At 38.1% G+C, this 19,622-nt stretch overlaps 2 protein-coding genes across 8 annotated transcripts in view; both read left to right on the forward strand.

The window, feature by feature from the left end:
* Window positions 1–8,472, forward strand: part of commd10 (COMM domain containing 10) — a 57,955-nt gene extending 49,483 nt beyond the window's left edge. The window contains exons 6-7 of the mRNA XM_088993959.1: window positions 7,951–8,010; window positions 8,134–8,472. Coding sequence (XP_088850085.1) covers window positions 7,951–8,010; window positions 8,134–8,172 — 99 coding nt within the window. The 3' untranslated portion in view covers window positions 8,173–8,472. The remainder of the gene's footprint in view (window positions 1–7,950; window positions 8,011–8,133) is intronic.
* Window positions 8,473–9,342: 870 nt separating this feature from the next.
* The window catches only part of LOC148898947 (uncharacterized), a 45,262-nt gene continuing 34,982 nt past the window's right edge, over window positions 9,343–19,622 (forward strand). For all 7 annotated transcript variants that reach the window (XR_016114672.1, XR_016114673.1, XM_088993970.1 and 4 more), the window contains exons 1-2: window positions 9,343–9,536; window positions 10,303–10,400. Coding sequence is in view for 5 of the 7 variants with exons in the window: in XM_088993970.1 (XP_088850096.1) it covers window positions 10,344–10,400 (57 nt within the window). In the remaining 2 variants the exon portion in view is untranslated. The remainder of the gene's footprint in view (window positions 9,537–10,302; window positions 10,401–19,622) is intronic.

Raw genomic sequence — 19,622 nt, forward strand, 5'->3', positions numbered from 1 at the left:
CGGATTATCATGGCCCTATTTTGGAACAGTTTTTATATATAGGGCGCACCGCATTATAAGGCGCGCAGAATAGAAGTGGCATATAAATGGAGATATACTAAACGTAATACAACACAATACAGCTTTCTTGATTAGCAATCTTTTATCACTGCCTCAAATGGGTTAACCTGACGTTTTTCTAATCCATATACCGATCCAGTCATCTCCCAAACTCTTCCCTCAAATTACTCACAAATAATTCTTTAACTCATTCACTGCCATTCACAAATTTATTCGGGAATTGAAAATATGACGTAGAGCGGAATTCACGAATTTGTTGGGGTTTTGTTTTTTTCTTGCTTGGGTGCCGATAAAGCGCTGGCCAGACCTCTGGCAATGTTTTTCCCTTTCACAAGGGTGCGGCATTACTTTTTTTTCCCATGCCAGCGCTTTGTTACAGCTTCAGCTGTTGTTAAAGCGTTATATGAAACAATCTGTATGTATTGCATTGTATTTAGGGCAGCCAAACTCATTTCAAGCGCATATATATTCCATACCCCTATAATTTAGGAATGAACTCTTTTTTTTTTCCTGATAAAAAAGAGAGTTCATCACACTGCATTGAATGTTTATGTAGTCCTAAAACTCAATATTCTGTGGATGCTGGAATTAGAGTGACAAAATGACTAATACTAATAATAATAATAATAATAATAATAATAATAATAATAATAATAATAATGTCCACTGGAGTGGACACATTTTTAACCATCGTCTGGCAGTGAATGAGTTACAAATGTCTCAGTAACACATAGTTGAGTTTCAGGTAGATCAAAGTGCTAGAGTACCACTGATTAATCCACGAAGAAGTGTGTATTTGTGGTTAACGTGTAAACCGATGCTTTTGATGTTAGTCATCCGAGATGCCGGATGTAAACGTCAGTGTTCACCTCACTGGAAACACGAGTCAGAATTCCTTTGTCTTTACCTCCACTGAGGATGTGGTGGATTTTAATTTGGGAGGTGATTTGATTGTGCATGCATACATAAGCAAATGACTGCTAACCATGGACACATTTTAAGCGGGCAGAAGGCTCACAGGTGACCTCATCGCAGGATGACAAAAGCTAATAGACAAATGAAGAGGATGTGATTTGTTTACAATGTGGTTAAGCCCTCCTGAAACTCGGAAATCATCTCTGTTTAGGAAAGTATTTTTTTTAACTCATACACTGCCAGACGATGTGCAAAAATGTGTCTACTCCAGTGCCAGGGTTGTTGTCATTTTCACTCAAATTCCAGGACCCATAGAATATTGAGTTTTGGGACTGCATAAACATTCATTGCAGTGTAAGAAGACTTAGACTCTCTCCTTTCATCAGAGAAAAAGGTAATCCCTAAATTATATGGGTCTGGAGTTATATGAGATTGAAATGAGGGCGGCTGTCCAAAATACAATCTCATACAGACTTTAACAACCGCTGAAGCTGGAGTCGATCAATTGATCAAATATTGAACCTCTAGTTGCCCTTTTGCTGATCACTTTGCCAGGCTGAGAAACTGCCTTAACCAAGCTTGTGTTCCAAGCAAACGTTTGTTCATATCTTCCCTTTTTTTCTTTTCATTGTTGCCAAAATTCTTTTGGTCTCCCCTGATGTAGAGTGGCTTCCAATACACCCCCCCTTTTTTTGAAGTTCCTTAATTTTAGTTTGCTTCCTGTTGAGACAGGCATCAAAGGGCTTGTCGGAAAGAAAACAAAAACTCAAAGAATTCTAAGACAGGATGTTCAAAGCTAATTTATTCCCAGATGTTTTCTCGAATGAGGTTATTTGAGAGATGTACCTCAACGCGTTTACTAACACCACACTTAGATACATTTGGTGAAACCTCACTTGAATATTGGTTTTCGAACTCTAATACAATTTTTTTTTGTGTGTTTGCATCCGCGCTGGCTGGTTCTGCTTTGTCAATACCGATGTTGATTGACACTTGGCTGTGTTTGGCTTTGACATCCCTCATTTGTTATCGTTGACAGCCATTCAGAGAATGGCTGACGTTTTGAGGTTCGGTGTCTGTCACTTTGTCGTTTCTCCAGCACAGCACTGATGATGAAGGCACCGTTTATTTATTTTATTTATTTATTTGAGTCCTTTCAGCAACAACCCTCACAGGCTGGATAGGGCCTCGTAGGTCAAGGTAACATACTACCAAACAATACCAAATTATAGCTGCTGCCGACAGTGTTGACTCAGAAAGTCATTGAAAATTCATTTGGTGGAGTGATATATACATTAAAATAAAATAATTAAAAAACGTCCGCTTAAAGGACAACCGACATCACTATTTTGTTTCCTTAAAACGTAAAATATAGCTATATGTGGTGGAATCTTTGTAAAATACGCTCAGTAGAAGTCATTTGAAGCCATTTTACAAATAATGGACACAACTTGTCCGGAGACGTCAGTTGTCCTTTAAGGCGTGATACTGTTGACTGTAGAAAGGTCGCTCACCATCCCATTCTTTCATCTCTTTCGTAACAAGCTTTATACAGTAAATGTCTATTTTCAAAATCTGTCCACCGAAACATAACTCACACTTTGACACCAGGCACTTTTCATCACTTTCAAGTAATTAATTACTTAATTTATTTATCTATCACTTATTTACTTGTTTATTTCTTTATATAATTATTTATTCATTAATTTATTTATTCATCAATGTATTTATTTATTTAACCATGCAGTCATTTATTTGTGTATTTATTTATTTATTTATCTTATTATTTTGTTTATCTATCTATCTATCTATCTATCTATCTATCTATCTATCTATCTATCTATCTATCTATCTATCTATCTATCTATCTATCTATCTATCAGTTTTTATTTATGTGTTTCTCCATTAATTCATTCATATATTCATTCATTTATTTATTCGATTCATTTCTTTGTCCATGCAGCCATTTATTTATGTATGTATGTATGTATGTATGTATGTATGTATGTATGTATGTATGTATGTATGTATGTATTTATTTATTTATTTGATGTTTTTGTGTTTGTTTATTTATTTATTTACAAATGTATTTATTTATCAATGTATTTGTTTATTCGTTCATTTATTTACTTATTATTTATTTATTTACTCGTCCATCCATCTATTTACTGTATTTATTTATGATTATTAATATTTTCATTCGTTCATTCATTCATTCATTCATTTATGCATTTAATGAAGGGGCCCGACATCCCTGATCCCTACTGATTTGGAGGTACCATCTGAATCGTTCAAAGAATAGCACCAAAAACACTTGCTTATAAAACATTGATTCTGTTTGTGCCACCCTGAACCACAACAGACGATGTTGTTGGATGTTGTCTGGGAATGATGCAACTGTCAAAATGTCTCATTTTCTTTTTGAAAGTTTGTTTTTCCTCCTGTTAGTTTCTGCTCTCTAATATGTTTGGATTCCCACAGCATGTAACCTACATATACAAATGATATCCCTTGACTTTGTGGCGCGTTCAGAACACAGCATCTAAGTGAATTAATGATGATCATCCTGTCTTTTTTCTGCTTTTGGTATCGCCATCCTTTCAGTTCTCGGGGATCTGTTGGTCCTCCATACAACTTTCTCAACAACAAAGGGTGGTGTTGATCTTCATTCATTTGTTGACATGACAAATTAGTGATGATTTGTGTTGACTTTGAATTAGCTTTGTGCCACATTTATAAGAACAGATTGCAGAGATTTGCCACACATTGTCAAGTATTTATTGAGTTTGAGTTGTGCGGATAAGGATAATTACTGGGATCGTTTTGAGATGCCGGTCACCTCAAATTGCGTTTAATTAAATTGCATTATATATTTACGGGGAAGAGGGTTAAGAACTAATGCGAAATTAAGAATAAAAGACAAAGTATGAAGTACGTTAACAAGTACTGTATCATTGAAGTTGAAAAATGTCTTAATTTTAATGAATTTTCCTTCATTTATTTAGCATACGCTCAAAACATAACACCAAATCATCTGTGTGTAAGAAATCTGATAGTGTTTAGTGTTTTACAAATTAATTTATTGCATGTTGTCAAAAAAAAAAACATAGGAAGCAAATTTTGTAAAAATAATAAATATTATTACTAAATAGCAACAAGCATATTCTGGGAAAATGTATATTTAAGGATTGTGGGCTCAAAACAAAGTACCCATGCAAATTCCACACAATCACAAGATGTACCGTACCGGAGTATAAGGCGCACCGCCAATGAATGGTGTATTTTCAAACTTTTTCCATATAGAAGGCACACCAGACTATAACCTTCAATTAATGAAAACATTTTCTAAATCTAAATATAAAAATGTTTTCCAAATATAAGGCACACCCACATCATAAGGCGCTACAGTAGAGGCTAGGGTTATGCACTACTTCTACGGGCGGGAAATAGAGTCGGTGGCTGCTGAGAGTAGTTGTGAGATCTTTGATGGCTCAATATTACTTATAAATCTACTTCATATTACTTACACATATAAGGCGCACCTGCGTATAAGGTGCAGTATCATCTTTTAAAGAAAATCAAGGCTTTTGGGTTATACACCGGAAAATACGGTACATGGAAACTCCTAGAAAGGCTTAAGCGAGTATTCGCACTGAATTCTCCGCCCCTCCGTCAGGCTCTCCTAAAATCTTTCAATTTTGTCAAAAGGCAACAGTACGCTTTATAATCCCGTGCACCTTATATATGGACCAATATTCTTTTTTATTGGATGTAGTATTTAAAATGTTATGCAAAGGGCTGTGTTACGCTGCAGTGCTTGTGAACACTGTATTGTTTTGTATTGTATTGTATTCCCTTTAGCGGAGCTCCATCTAGTGGATGCATAGTGCTATCACAGCCATTGTCACGTGTATTTTATGCCCCTTATAATGCGGTGTACCATGTGTATGAGAGGTTTAAAATAGACCATCTGTTGACGATGTATAAAGTGTGGAATTTTCCCATTTGCACCACCTCCGGCAAATTTGACGAAAAACATTCGCCTGTATAATCGTATAGTACGGCTCAGCCAAAGGTCTTTGGAGCGCAATGTGATATGTACAAGTGTGCAACTGGTAGTTGAAGGCTGCGATGATGAGCATGACGCGCCCTATCCCCATTAGTGTTAGCCTAGATCTGTCAGTGCCTCGTTGCCTCTCAACTTGGCAAAATCCAAGGCCTTGAGGAACAACGGATGAGACAAACACATACATGCACACGCACACACACTTGTGTGTATGCTGTTTCTGCCAAAAACAACAGTGTCTGTATGCACACTCGCCATTGCCTGGGCAGTCTTGCCCAAACTGTTATCCACCGACTTCTCTTTGGGCGTGTCAGATTTTTTTCAGACTTTATTTGCGATTAGCCACATGTCATCTTCCCCACCTTATTAACTCAAATAGGTGTCTCTCTCTTCATCTTGTAAAATAAAAAAAAACAATATCACCGCTCCCGTAGCCTCACCAATGTGTTTTCCGAGTTGAGTTACGCGCAACGACACAACAAATGAATAAGTAGCGTTACACAGGCTGTCCTTGTGGCGCTCCCTCGGCAATCACTTAATTCATCCATGGCCTACATTCTCCCTCTGCTGCGCAGCCGAGAGTGTCTTTGAGGGGCTTTGATAAAGAGATAACGTTTCCTCCCCCATGCACACTCCTTTATGAACTTTTGACATTGCTTCTAATTAATATATCTGTCGTTTATTTGCTGTGACATGTCATCTCCCAGCACCCAACCACCCACATCAGTTAGTTTGGAGCCTGGAAGTCATGTTTCGTCTTCACCAAGCTTTCAAACTACAAATCGTGGCAACTGATGTGGAGGCTTTTTGTGACTTGAAGCAATTTTCCCTTTTTGGGTGTGTATGTGTGTTTTCTTCCCGTCTCAGTGTCTTGCCACTATTTTGTTGCTTTTATCGATGGTACTTTGGATGACACAGGGCACACTTTAGCTTTGAGACGGCCCCTCACAATCTGTACTATTCCGTTCACATCTTTCAAAGCTCCTTTGACAAGAATGAGAAAGAGCCGTGTCACACTGACGACGTTTCAGATGGTGGAATTTTTTCTCAGCCTTCAATTCTGATGGTGTGAAGATGACACCTCACTGATGGTCGCCCTTAGTTATCTCCATTAAAGAATGCGCTCCGTGTTTGTGTGTGTATTGTCGTTTTTGTGACGCTATGGGGACTTGCATACAGACCTTTGGGGACTCATTTACACATGGGGACCTATAATGTGATTCCTGCAAGCAAATTGCTATTAAAGACTTCAAACCTTTACATGTGTGTGTGTGTTCTCGTTTTTCAACACGGTGGGGACTTGCATACCAACGTTTGGGGACTCATTTACACATGAGGACCTAGAATGTGGTCACCATGGGCAAATTGCTCTTCAAGACTTCAAACCTGTATGTGCCTGTGTGTGTCTTGTTTTTCAAAACGGTGAGGACTTGCATACAGTCCTTTGGGCACTCATTTACACATGGGGACCTAAATGTGGTCCCTGTGGGCAAATTTCGCTTAAAGACTTCAAACCTGTGAGTGTGTGTACGTGTGTGTGTGCGTGTGCCACTGTCTGTAGGAAAACAAGTCTCGCTTGGGGCAAGGAGCATGCTTTTTGGAAACAAAACTAAAAAAAGTACATTTTGTTTGTTTGCCGTGTCACAATGCTTAGAAAATCCTCTTTATCATTGTCCCTGTCAAATTATAACCAACAGATATTTTCAAAATATATCAATGGCCTTACAGACATGAACAATAAAGTGCACATGTCATCATCAATCCGCATTTCAGAGACAAGGGAAAGTGCTATCGTCCCCACACTCCTCCCCGCCGGCCCCCATGTATTACACAACTTGTTTCCAGATAAAAACATCAATCATAAAATGTATTGTTCGATTTTATGTCCTCTTGGACACTGACCCCCCCCCCCTCCAAAAAAAAATACACACATATTTTTGCCATGGATAGTTTCATGATCTCAGCCTTGTCACCATTTCTTCCTATTTTCTTGATTTAACACAATAAAGTGTATTTAAAATCCACTTCAGTGGAAATAGGTTAAATCTGACCCAGAAAGAGAATGTACACAGTTGCTGTTAAATTTCACGTGTTTCTTGTGTATATGGGTCATGTGGGAAATTACTGCATGATCATGCATCATAATGCATGATCATGTGATCAATAAAGTCTACACACTACTGTTTTAATGGCAAAGAAAAAAACTGAGGTCAAAATAAATGGTTTCATATAAATTGTTTTTCCTCAATCACTCATTTCCGAACCACACCACCCATTCATAGGCGGGTGTGCACACTTGTGCAATCACATTATCTTATTTGTTTATTTTACGGCACCTCTTTCAAATATTTCACATTTTTCCATTGAGTTGTTCATGTCGCATTAATGGTGGAAAATGTTTTGAAACTACTTGTGCTGCTCTCAATTTGCATAAAGTTACCCCAACAACTTTTTTGAACATGGGTATGTAACGTATTTTCCGATGTATAAGGCTTTTGGGTGTGCCTTATACACCGGAAAATACGGCAGTCATTTTTTATTTATCCTGCGATCGATCACCCAAAAAGAAAAAAAAAGAAAAATATATTTGAACAGGGGTGTGTAGACTTTTTCTATCCACTTTGAGAAATCTCACTTTTCCCACAGGCCACTTAAAGCATATTCGATATCTTTAACGCTGAGCAAAAACAATGTGCAAATGCAAAATGGCTTGGCTCTGCTCTCTGTGTATTTTGCATCACACTAATAGATGACAAGTTGGAGGCGAGTGCAGTCTGACCACAGCGGCGTAATATTAAATTTTTTTTGGAAAGTGCAAGAAGACCGCCAAAAATTGTCCAAATGCCAGACTTATTACTTCTAATATCGTTTAGTTTAGTGCCCTCTCTGTGTCTTTTCTCTCTCCCAAGGTTGGGGAAAATGTTTTTGTTGAGTTCAACCACCAGGAGCTGCTTGAGTTCTACAACAAGGTCAGTGTATAATTGTGTGTGTATGTGTGTGTGTGTGTGTGTGTGTGTGTGTTTGTGTATACGTGTGTGTTTGTGAGAGACAGATGCCAGCCATTCTTATTCAACCTTGTCTTTTTTTTACAGCTTGAAATTGTGCAAGGCCAACTGGATTCCCTGACTTGATCATTGTAAACCACACACGCACGCGCACACACACACACACACACGCACACGCACACACACACACACACACACACACACACACACACACACACACACACACACACACACACACACACACACACACACACACATTTAAATAGTGTCTTGCTGACAGCTAAAAGTAGATTTGTAAGAAAAACCAGAAGACAAGACACCTTTCATTAAAGAAAGCTAAATGTGAATTTGTGTCATATTTTCCTAGCTGATCTGTTGTAAAAATGTCATTTCAGATGTTTTGTCAGTAAAACCATTTTAAAGCAAGATTTTCCCCTTCGGCTTATTCGTGTTTTTTGTCCGTGAATAAAACATCACTTTTTATGGGAGGGAAAAAAAGCGTCATGCAAGTATTAAAAGGAAATCGAATTCATAGTCCAATTTAAAAGGCAAATGAAGTCATTTTGCAATGAAGAGCGTAAAATCTGATGTGGAGGTCACGCTGTTTTTTTTTTCTTTCGTGAAAGTAGTTTATTTCCCATTAGTGTAAGCAATGGAAATTCTGATAGCTGTGTGGATGTGATAGGGTGTTTTTTTGAGTGAATGAGTACAATGTATATAATGGCCATTTTCCCCAAACAATTTCCTGACTGGCAGCACTGGCGCTTGAGTGGTTCGCACATCAACCTCACAGTAGAAATGTCATAGTTTCGGTCCCAGCTCTGACCTTCCCGTGTGGAGTTTGCACATTCTCCCTGTGCCTGTGTGGGTTTTCTCCAGGTGTTCCGGTGTTCTCCCACATACCAGAAACATGCATGGCAGGCTGATTGAGCACTCCAAATTGTCCCTTGGCGGAAATGTGAATGGTTGCGATTGGCTGGCAACCAGTTCAGGGTGTCCCCTGCCTACTTTGACACTCATCTAGTGTAAAGAGTTGAGTGTCCCTAGACTTTCCAAATACAGTGGTGCCTGATTGACAAGGTTTTCAGAAGATGAACCGTTTTAATCTGACCTTTTTTTTTTTGTTTTACTTTCGTGGCTTATAACATCAAGTAGGAATAATGGTAAATGGATCACGACCAGTTTACTGTCAAATTAAACATGGGCAATTACACATTGTGTTTTGGAAGAAAAAAAACCACCAGCCTTTGCCTCAGAAAAATCTCAGAGTGGTTAACGAAAGGTATCAGTGTCGCGATGGCTGTTTGCACACAAACGGTGGATGATACGCATGTAAACAGACAATGTAAAAATACTCACAAGCATATCTTCTTTATTCCTCCAAGGAACGACCTATAGGACTGCAGCTGGCTCAGAAGCTTTGACTGTTTCCCTGCATATCCAAAAATAGACGCTCCCCAACTTCAGAACGAGATATGGTCGTTCGTAAGGTGAATTTGTTCATAAGTTGCTTCAGTGCTATATTTTGGATGGAATGTATAATAATAATAATAATAATAATAATAATAATAATAATAATAATAATAATATAATAATAATTAAAATACATTTAATTTATAAGCGCCTTTCAAAACCCTCGAGGACACTTTACAGTATGTTTAAAATTTATATACGTATGTTTAAGCCTTGTATAAGTAACCTGTATTGTTTGTACTGAAAAATAAATATTTAATAAAATCTATGCTTTATAAAGATATCTACATGTACAACTGGAGAGAAGACAACATATGTTACTACAAAAATGTTCGTATGTACCGTTGTTCGTAACTTGAATGTTCGTAACTCGAATGTTCGTAAGTAGGGGCGCATCTGTATGTCTGTGTTAGATTGATTTCGGGTGGCCAAGACACACTCCACGAGGAGCCGCAAAATGTCCATTGCATTGAAGCAAAAAAAGTCATATTATTGCTGCCTGTAATGTTGCTGATTTTTTGTTTCATTTTTTTATTTCTGTTTTTTGGGTGTTGTTTTTTAGCCAAACTACAATGGCATAGTGATTGGAAATACTACAACTTTGTTTTTGGGCATCGGCTCTTTTTGAAGGAACGATTCACGTTTGATACCATTTAATCAACAAAGTAAACTTGTATCTCAAGGCACCACTGTAATCAGTATCTGCATGCCTTCATTCACTTCTATCACAAATAACTTTTTTAAAATCTGCAATTGCCTCTCCCTGCCTCCAACCACCTGCAGTCGCTAGTTGGGGCATCACAGCTCAACAGCATGCAGGACAGATGGACAAACGGAGACAACGACAAGCTTCAATCACAGACTCACGTTGCGACCAAGCGGTGAGTTTTGTTTGTCTGATCTGCGATGATGAGGAGGCAAACTAAAGTACTCGCAGTCTGTTCTTGACAGAGCAGTTTGTTAAAGGACAACCAACACCATTTTATTTGTTTCCTAACTGACATCAGAAAAACGTTTTATCGCATCTAAAATACCTATGCACCTAAAAGCTCAAACCACTCATTTAACAACAATCAGGTTAAAATCTTACCAAAAGAAAATAGATGGTACTAAAGGGGAATAAAATAAGCTATTTTTATAAAACAGCAAAACCCTTCACTATATCGCCATGATGGTGTGAGGTTCAATTTGGTTCGTGCTTACAGCAGATCGTTTCTACGTAGGTTTAGTCATGCTGATGAGGTGATACCAGGGCGAATGGTGCAATCAGGGCCAGTCATAGACCATAATCAGTCAGGACAAAAGAAGTAATCAGTTTAGCTTCAGGGAATAGTCCTCTGCTCCCCCCAACCTTAAAGCATGGACCTATCAAAGCAGAGGTCTTGCACCGCCACCTCTGGACAGCAGGGATATACATATAGGACCAGAGCTACTAGCAACATTTTAGCTCGCTGATGAAGCTTCTTGGATGAGGAGCAAAACAGCAGACACCTTCAAAGAAGTACAGATGAAGGCTGAAGAAACCTTTTCCTCGATGGACCACTCCTGTACGACAGAGATGTAGAACAGAAAGTACGAATAGGACAAATAATCGGATTAGTCAGTTGATAATGATCATCAACCCCAGGTTGGATCAGTCTTGGTGTAACGACCATGTTTTTCAATATATTTATTAATTTATGTGATTGCAGGAATGTTTCTAATCCGCCATGCGAAAAATGTCTTTTTGGGTTCCTAGCTAAATTGATACAAATGAGAACGCAGTCCTAGCACGGTCTCCATTTTGAGTGTGAGAAAATTGGATGCCCCTTCCAATTTCAAGTCCTTTTCACCGTGTTCCTTCTGAGTGCCGAGTTTGTTGAGTGCTGCTTGAACGCGGTCATGGGCACTCATTTGCATTTCAAAGTAAGACCAAGTCCACAAGGTGAACGCGTTGCACCGTTTGAGTGAGTATATGGAAGCTAAGTTTGGGAGGAGGAGGGAATTGGCGGGGGCGGATTCGGCGAACCGGTTGGATTTTGTGGTTGAAGATGCGCTGTAATCACTGCCGCTGTATTCGTGTATGAGACCGATGCGCGCACTTTGCCATTGAGATGTTCAGTCGTTAGCGAGTATGCGATGTTGTTTTTTTGTTGTTCCGCAAATTGAACCCGTGATGCCTCGCGTATGAGGTGCACTCGTACAATTTAATGAGAAACACACTATTCCGAAATTCTGTTGTATATAACAAGGCTCTGTTTTGATGCCGCTTGCAGTCTGCAGTGGTCCAAGTGCTGCAACTCAATTGTGTGTACTTTGCCCTTTTGTGTGAAACCGGATAACCAAAACATGACTTGCGCGGAACAAAATAAGAACAACAATGAGTACCGTATTTTCCGGTGTATAAGGCGCACCGGAGTATAAGGACCAACCCCAATGAATGGTGTGTCTTCAAACGTTTTCCATATATAAGGCGCACCGGAGTACAAGGCACTTCTTCAATGAATGAAGTTATCCAAAAAATATATATATATATACAGTAAAGTCTCGTTATATCGATATTCAAGGGAGTCCGAAAAAATATCGATACAACCCGGACTATCGATATATCCGACCCTGTTTGCATGTAATTTTCTCCGTGCGTGCATAGAAATAGTATCAATATAACCGGGACTATCGATATATCCGATATCGATATAACGAGACTTTACTGTAAATATATAATTAAACATTTTTATATTGTTTTTTTTCAATTTACAGTATATTATATCCATATTTTTCATTCAAATATTGTCATTAATGTGTTTTTCATTAAAAAAAAACATTTTACCACTTATTCCATTACTGTATTTTCCGAGGTATAAGGTGCACCGGAGTATAAGGCGCACCCCCAATGAAGTGTGTTTAAAAACTTTTTCCATATAAGGCGCACTGGAGTATAAGGTGCATCTTCAATGAATGAAAAACGTTATCCAAAAATAATATGTAAATATATATACGTTTTCCAAATATAAGGCACACCACATTATAAGACGCTACAGCAAAGGCTGGGGTTACGTTTTATATATTCCACCATGGACCGCACACTACATGTTGCTGAGTTTTTGCTCAACATGACCTCATATACAGGTAACATCCGACTTACGACCAGCTCGACTTACGACCACCCGTACTTATGACCACGACCTCCATTTTTAAAATTTTGATTCTACGCCTGGCACTGCAACGCGCTAGCAGGCCGGCAACGTGTACGACAATTTTGGCGAGCCAGCATCTCACTCTCGCACAGCAATCGACCGTGTGATGGCACCAGATGGGGGAGTTTGCGAGTCATTTAGCCTCTGAGGATTTCGACTTGCGACCATTTTGACTTACGACCGTTTGGTCGGAGTGGAACTCCGTCGTAATTTAGATGTTACCTGTATAAGGCGCAGGGTTCTCTTTTGAAGAAAATGAAGGCTTTAATTTTATGTTAATTGATACCTCGGTTTACAAACCCCTTGGCTTACGAACTTTGCGGTTTACGAACGTTAAATTTATGTAAAATTTTACCTTGGCATAAGAACTATTTTTCGGGATACACACAGAGCTGCCACAATGAGTGTTGTGTCGTTCGTGAACGAGCCCATTCTCCTGTTTTGGTAAAGTCACGTGATTGGTCAAGAACGCAGCAGTGAGGGGCTGGGGGTTACAGACAGAGAGAGAGTGAAGCCATTCTCAGAAAAAATAAATGGCAGCCAACATTTTTTTATACTCTATTCCCCAACCCCAGTGTTCGGCCAAAGCCACGTGATTGGTCAAGAACACAGCAGTGAGGGGAGGTGGTTTAAACATTAAAGAGACAGGCAGACTACAGAGAGAGAGTTTCAACTTTGATAGTTCAAAAGAGTGTAGACTGTAAGGTTAAAATTCCCATCAATCAGGCTCCACAAATAACCCACACAGGCCATCTGTACACTTGATGCAAAAAGCTATCAACCCAGCTAAACAGAACACAATTGATGAGGAACATGGTAATATTATCGCAGAGAAAGCACCTACAAGGGATCATTCCTCAAGATGGTGAAAGAAGATGGCTACGTCCCTCATCAAGTGTTTAATGCTGATGAAACCGGCCACTCCATTCCATCAAGCCATCAACGACCATCACAAAGGTAAATAAAACGACTTTATTATACAGTGCAGTTTATTTATTTAATTATAATACCATAGCACATTTATTATACATAAAATAAGGTATATTTTGTGTAGTTTTAAGGCTTAGAAAATTATAAAGTAGAAAATGGGAATGAATTATTCTCATTTTAATGGTTTCCAATGGGAAATTAATTTTTGGGATACACACTCTGTCTGGGAACCAATTAAGTTCGTAAGCCAATGTATCACTGTACAAGCATTTTGACATCCATAACTACTAAGTAACCATAAATATACACACCCAAACTACAAAGCCTAAACATTGAACTCCCAATTCAAATTTATTTTATAAAGTTTCCCTTCCAACTAAATGCCAAGTGTGCACGTACTCGCATGCGGTGAAGACTCTCTGTCACTTCCACAAACAGCACGGCCTAAAATTTGCTCCTTCCCAACATGCAAAGCGCATCAGTTGGTCGAAATGTCAACACACTACCTTCTTGTGTTTCTATTTAGACAGGAAGAGAAAAAAAAACACACGGAAGAGGTGTATTTGTAGATTATAAACCACAAATATAATTCTTCTCTGCAATTTGGAAGGCTTCATCCCATTTTAATTGGACTATAACTTCTCTATCTAGTTGGAAAGCCCACAAATTGCATGATGGCAATTTAATGGCATCACTTTTTATGATTCATTTTAGTATTTATATTACTCAGATGGTCACACATCCGTCTTTCACCAACATTTGTTTCCAGGAGCCACTTCAAAGATCCTTTTTTTTTGAGGGGGGGGTTCTCCCAAAAAAAAGACACGTCAGCTTTTATTCTTTGTGGTTTTCCATCTGAAACGAAGCCCTCATGACGCATGAACTTTGAATCACCGTGCTCGTGGTTACGGCTTTGGCTGTGACACACGAACCCTCCCTCCCGCCTCCGCCACCCCCCAAAAAATATTACTTTTGAGTTTCCCCTGATTTTTCTTCCTGACATTTCGTCATGTTAACCGAATTGGGGAATGAAGCCAACCACCTGGTTGGAAACTTTCCCCCTGCTTGTTCCCTATCCCAAACGTCCCTATCTGCTCGTCCCAGCCATGAGCGCCACTTGACCCCTAGCCGCTTAGAGATGAGGACGCTTTCCATCGGCCCCCCTGTAAAGCCGCTTGCCTGCCTTTTCCAACTCCAGGATCACAGCCTCCTCCCCCGGGTGGGAGTTATTCTAACTCCTTTTTGCTCTCTCCAGTGAGTTTACTTTCTGTCTGTACTGAAATATAAATGGCCTCTTCTCTCTTCGTTGCTTTGCTCCATCTACCCGATAGACTGCTTAACATGCATGACTGTTCCCCAGCAGATTTATTCACAAACCTTGGCTTCCTTTTTGGAATCAATCTTGTCATCTCCAAATGATTTCAATTATTCAAATATAGTCCAAGAATCATTGAAACGCAATGGTATCAACGCCTGCTTTTCACTGATGTTAAACATTGTACGTTGATCAAATGTGCGGGTAAAGCAAAGGTTGATGATAATCCGCTGTGGCATTCCGCTTCCGTCATAAAGTCAGCAGCGTAAGCAGAGTAGCCTTTAAAAATCACAAGCGCAAAGGCCAGCAAATAAAGCCACATCGATGGTTCTACGACTCTGGCGGAAGAGGACAGTGGGGCTAATCATATTGAAATGAATGGAAATGCCATTTAGCTGATGCAAGCCCCCCCCCCTCCTCCCTCCCAAAAACCTTTTAATAACATTGCCCAACACCCCTGGGATAAAAGTCTCATTCTCATTCACACAATACGGTCGGTAGTGGGTTCAATCCCAGCTCTGACCTTCCTGTTTGGGGTTTGCATGGTCTCTCTCGTGCCTGTGTGGCTTTTCTTTGGGTATTCCGGGTTCCAAAAACACACATAACAGGTTAATGTTTCACCCAAAATTGTCCCTAAGTGGTTGTTCGTATCTGTGTGCCCTGCGATTCGCTGGCAACCAGTTGAGGGTCGAGGGGTGTTCTGTTAAAAAAAATACAACAAATAAATAAATAAATAAATAAATACATAAGTCAATAAACAAAGAAATAAATAAACAAATAATAAATGAATTAATAAATGAATAGATAAATAAATAAACAAATTCAATAAATGCATAAATAAACAACTGGGTAAAAATAATACAAAAATACATCAATAAATAAATTAATTAATTAATACAATAATACAACAATAAATAAATAAATAAATCCACAAATAAATACATAAATAAACACATGTCAATAAAATAGATTAATAACTAAACACATTACATAAATAAACAAATAAATAAGCAAACACACAGGTATGCAAATAAATGAATAAACAAATAAATGAATAAATGAATAGATGAATAAATAACACATTCAATAAATGAATAAATAGAGAAACAACCCCACATGTAAATAAATAAATAAACACACATGTAAATAACTAAACAAATAAACAAACACAGAGGTAAATAAATAAATACATAAACACACATGTAAATAAATAAATAAATAAATAAATAAACAAATGCACAGGTAAACGAATGAATGAATGAATGAATGAATGAATGAATGAATGAATGAATGACTAGTTTTCTTGATTTTGCAAAACACCTTTCACTCAATTATAGAGACCCCCATTTTGGAAACATCCCCATTCGAAACAGTCATGGGAGCCAATCAGTGCCAGTCAAAAGGACTCCCGGCACGACCATTCGGTGTCGGGAGTGTGTCGGTGTTGTGAAGACCAAACTGTCATTAGACAACTTTTTTTAATACATATGTGTATTGAGTTCAATGCACTTTTCTCGCTACTTTGGTGCTAGAACTATATTTGACACAGATTTTTCCCTGCTACCAACGCATTTCTCTGCGGACATTCTGGTCTTTTCTATTCTGCATGTGAAGGAGAGTCTGTGTGTCTGCGCAAGACGTCTCCGGAGTGGAGCTTGGCACTGCCAAGACACGACAGCCCTGTCAGCTCTTACTAATATCGGTCTCCGTGGTCACTCTCCCGCTGCCTCTGCCTCGCTCGTTCATTGTCCGCCCTCCTCCCTTCATGAGCTTCGCTATGTGTGACAGCAATTCACTTGCTTCTGTCTTGTTGCGCCTTTTTTTTTGCCTCAAACTGCCGGCTGTGCTTTTCTGCTTGGTTGCGATTCAAATGACAAAACAGACACCTCCGTAACCTCCTTGTTGTTTTTTTTTGCAACAATGATTGTTTTCACTAGGTGATGACAGTACTAATAATAATAATAATAATAATAATAATAATAATAATAATAATAATAATAATAGTCACATTAATAGTAACAATAATAATAACAATAATAGTAACACTCATAGTAATAATAATAATAGCAACAACAATAACAAAAATAATAACAATAATAAAATAATAATAATAATAATAATTATTATTATTATTATTATTATAAAAAAATAATAACCATAGTAACCATAATAATCACAATACTCACAACAATCACAATAATCTTAATAATAATAATAATAATAATAATAATAATAATAATAATAATAGCAGTAATAACAATACTAACAAGAACAATAATAATAATAATAATAATAATAATAGCAGTAATAACAATAATAACAAGAACAAGAATAATAATAACAATAACAATAATAATAATAATAATAATAATATAATAATAATAATAGCAGTAATAACAATACTAACAAGAACAATAACAATAATAATAATAATAATAATAATAATAATAATAATAATAATAATAATAATAATAATACATTACATTTATAAGTGCCCTTTAAAGCTCCCAATGACACTATCTGCTATTTTATTATGTATCATTTTACTTATGGTTTTATTGTTATGTGCTTTGTTTTATTGTTTTTATTGTAAAGTGTCCTTGGGTGTTTTGAAAGGCGCTTGAAATAAAATGTATTATTATTATTATTTTGACAATCACAAAACACGCTCAATAAAACCACAGATAAAATTATAAATAATAAAAGAGGAGATAAAACGACAGAGAATATGTAGAGAATATGTATAGGAGTTTGTTTACCTCCACCTCAAACGATACAAAAAAAGATTTACAAATGGGAATTCGTCCATGTTTTTTTTCACCATCACTCCTTGCAGATGTTTTGTCTTGGGCCTTGGATGTCTTCTGCAAGGTCCCGCCGTGTTGAGCGGTGGCTTGCATAAACAGTCTGGACACAGATGGCAGGCTCACAGGCGGCAGAAATCACCTTCCTCTTCCATCTTCCATCCGTCGTCCTTTCATCCCTCCGTCCCTCTTCGGTGCTAAGTTTTCACACCTCCGTCCTTGATGGCGTGTTGATGTGCTTGTGGATTTTTCATGATTTCATCACTGTCTCTTACTTGAAGTTCGGGATGTTCAGTATTGGATATTGAAAGAGGGTGTTGTTCGATTAACAATGTTGATATCATTTTTAACAGCATCATCGTTGGTTTGAAAATGTAGAGGGCAAAACATCAGCATAGCGAGCGATTACCCGACTGGCGAAACCTTTTTTGAGTGATTCACGTTTAATTAAAACTATTGGAATATCCCATGGGCCTTATCTCGCTATCAACCCACAAAGACACATTTGGCAGAAGTCCCTCTTAGCCAATGGGATGCCGGGATGAAGCCAGGTAATAGCCAATGGCAGAGCAGCTATGAGTATGTTGCGTTCAGAAAAATCAGACACAAGACAAGCGGGCCAGATTGTATTTTTCACCTTGTACTCTTTGACATTCAACTCAGCATTATTCCGACTTGATCTTGGCTTTACGCTCTGGTGCTTTCTACTATCTTTGTCAATGCGTTAGTTCCTATATTGGATAGTTGTCCATGTTAGGCGCTTTGTTCCAGCTTCAGCTGTTGTTAAAGCGCTATAAAAAAAACAATATTTACTGTATAGTGATACCTCGGTTTACGAACCCCTTGGCTTACGAACTTTTCGATTTACGAATGTTAAATTTATGAAAATTTTACCTTGAGTTGAATCTCTATTCAACATTTTGAATGGATTTCGACTTACGATCGTTTGTTCGGAATGGAACTCGGTCGTAAGTCAGATGTTACCTGTATAAGGCGCACCAGTGTATAAGGCGCAGGGTTCACTTTTGAAGAAAATCAAGGCTTTAATTTTATGTTAATTTTATGTCCACTGTGGATATACAGTGATACCTCGGTTTACAAACCCCCTGGCTTATGAACTTTTCAGTTTACGAACGTTAAATTTATGAAAATTTTACCTTGGCATAAGAACTATTTTTCGGGATATACACACAGCTGCCACAATGAGTGATGTGTCGTTCGCGTACGAGCCCGTTCTCCTAACAAGAAAATGGCAGCTGACTTGTTTTGTCCTCTATTCCCAGCCCACAGTCTTCGGTTAAAGCCACGTGATTGGTCAAGAACGCAGCAGTGAGGGGGGGTTTACAGAGAGAGAGAGTGAGGCCGTTGTCCCCCCCCCCCAAAAAAAAAAGAAAATGCCAGCCGACCTTTTTTGGTCCTCTATTCCCCGCCCCCAGTCTTCGGTTAAAACAGTGTGATTGGTCAAGAACGCAGCAGTGAGGGGTGGGGGGTTTAAAGAGACAGGCAGACGACAAAGAGACAGTGAGAAATAGATTTGATAGTTCAAAGGCAGAGTGGAGACTGCAAGGTTAAAATATCCCATCAATCAGGCTCCACAAATAACTTGCACGGCGACATTTACTCATGAAGTGTTTAATGCTTGATGATGCCATCAACGACCATCACAAAGGTAAATAAAGCGACTTTATTATATAGTATAGTTTAATTCTTTAATTATAATACGATAGCACATTTATTATACATAAAATAAGGTACATTTTGTGTAGTTTTAAGGCTTAGAGAATTAGAAAGTAGAAAATTATGTTTTATGGGGACGGATTATCCTGGGAACGGATTATTCTCATTTTAATGGTTTGCTATGGGAAATTATTTTTGAGA

The sequence above is a fragment of the Hippocampus bargibanti genome, linkage group LG04, assembly GCF_051943395.1.
Source record: "Hippocampus bargibanti isolate YZ-2025 linkage group LG04, ASM5194339v1, whole genome shotgun sequence".
In the NCBI taxonomy this organism is placed as follows: domain Eukaryota; kingdom Metazoa; phylum Chordata; class Actinopteri; order Syngnathiformes; family Syngnathidae; genus Hippocampus; species Hippocampus bargibanti.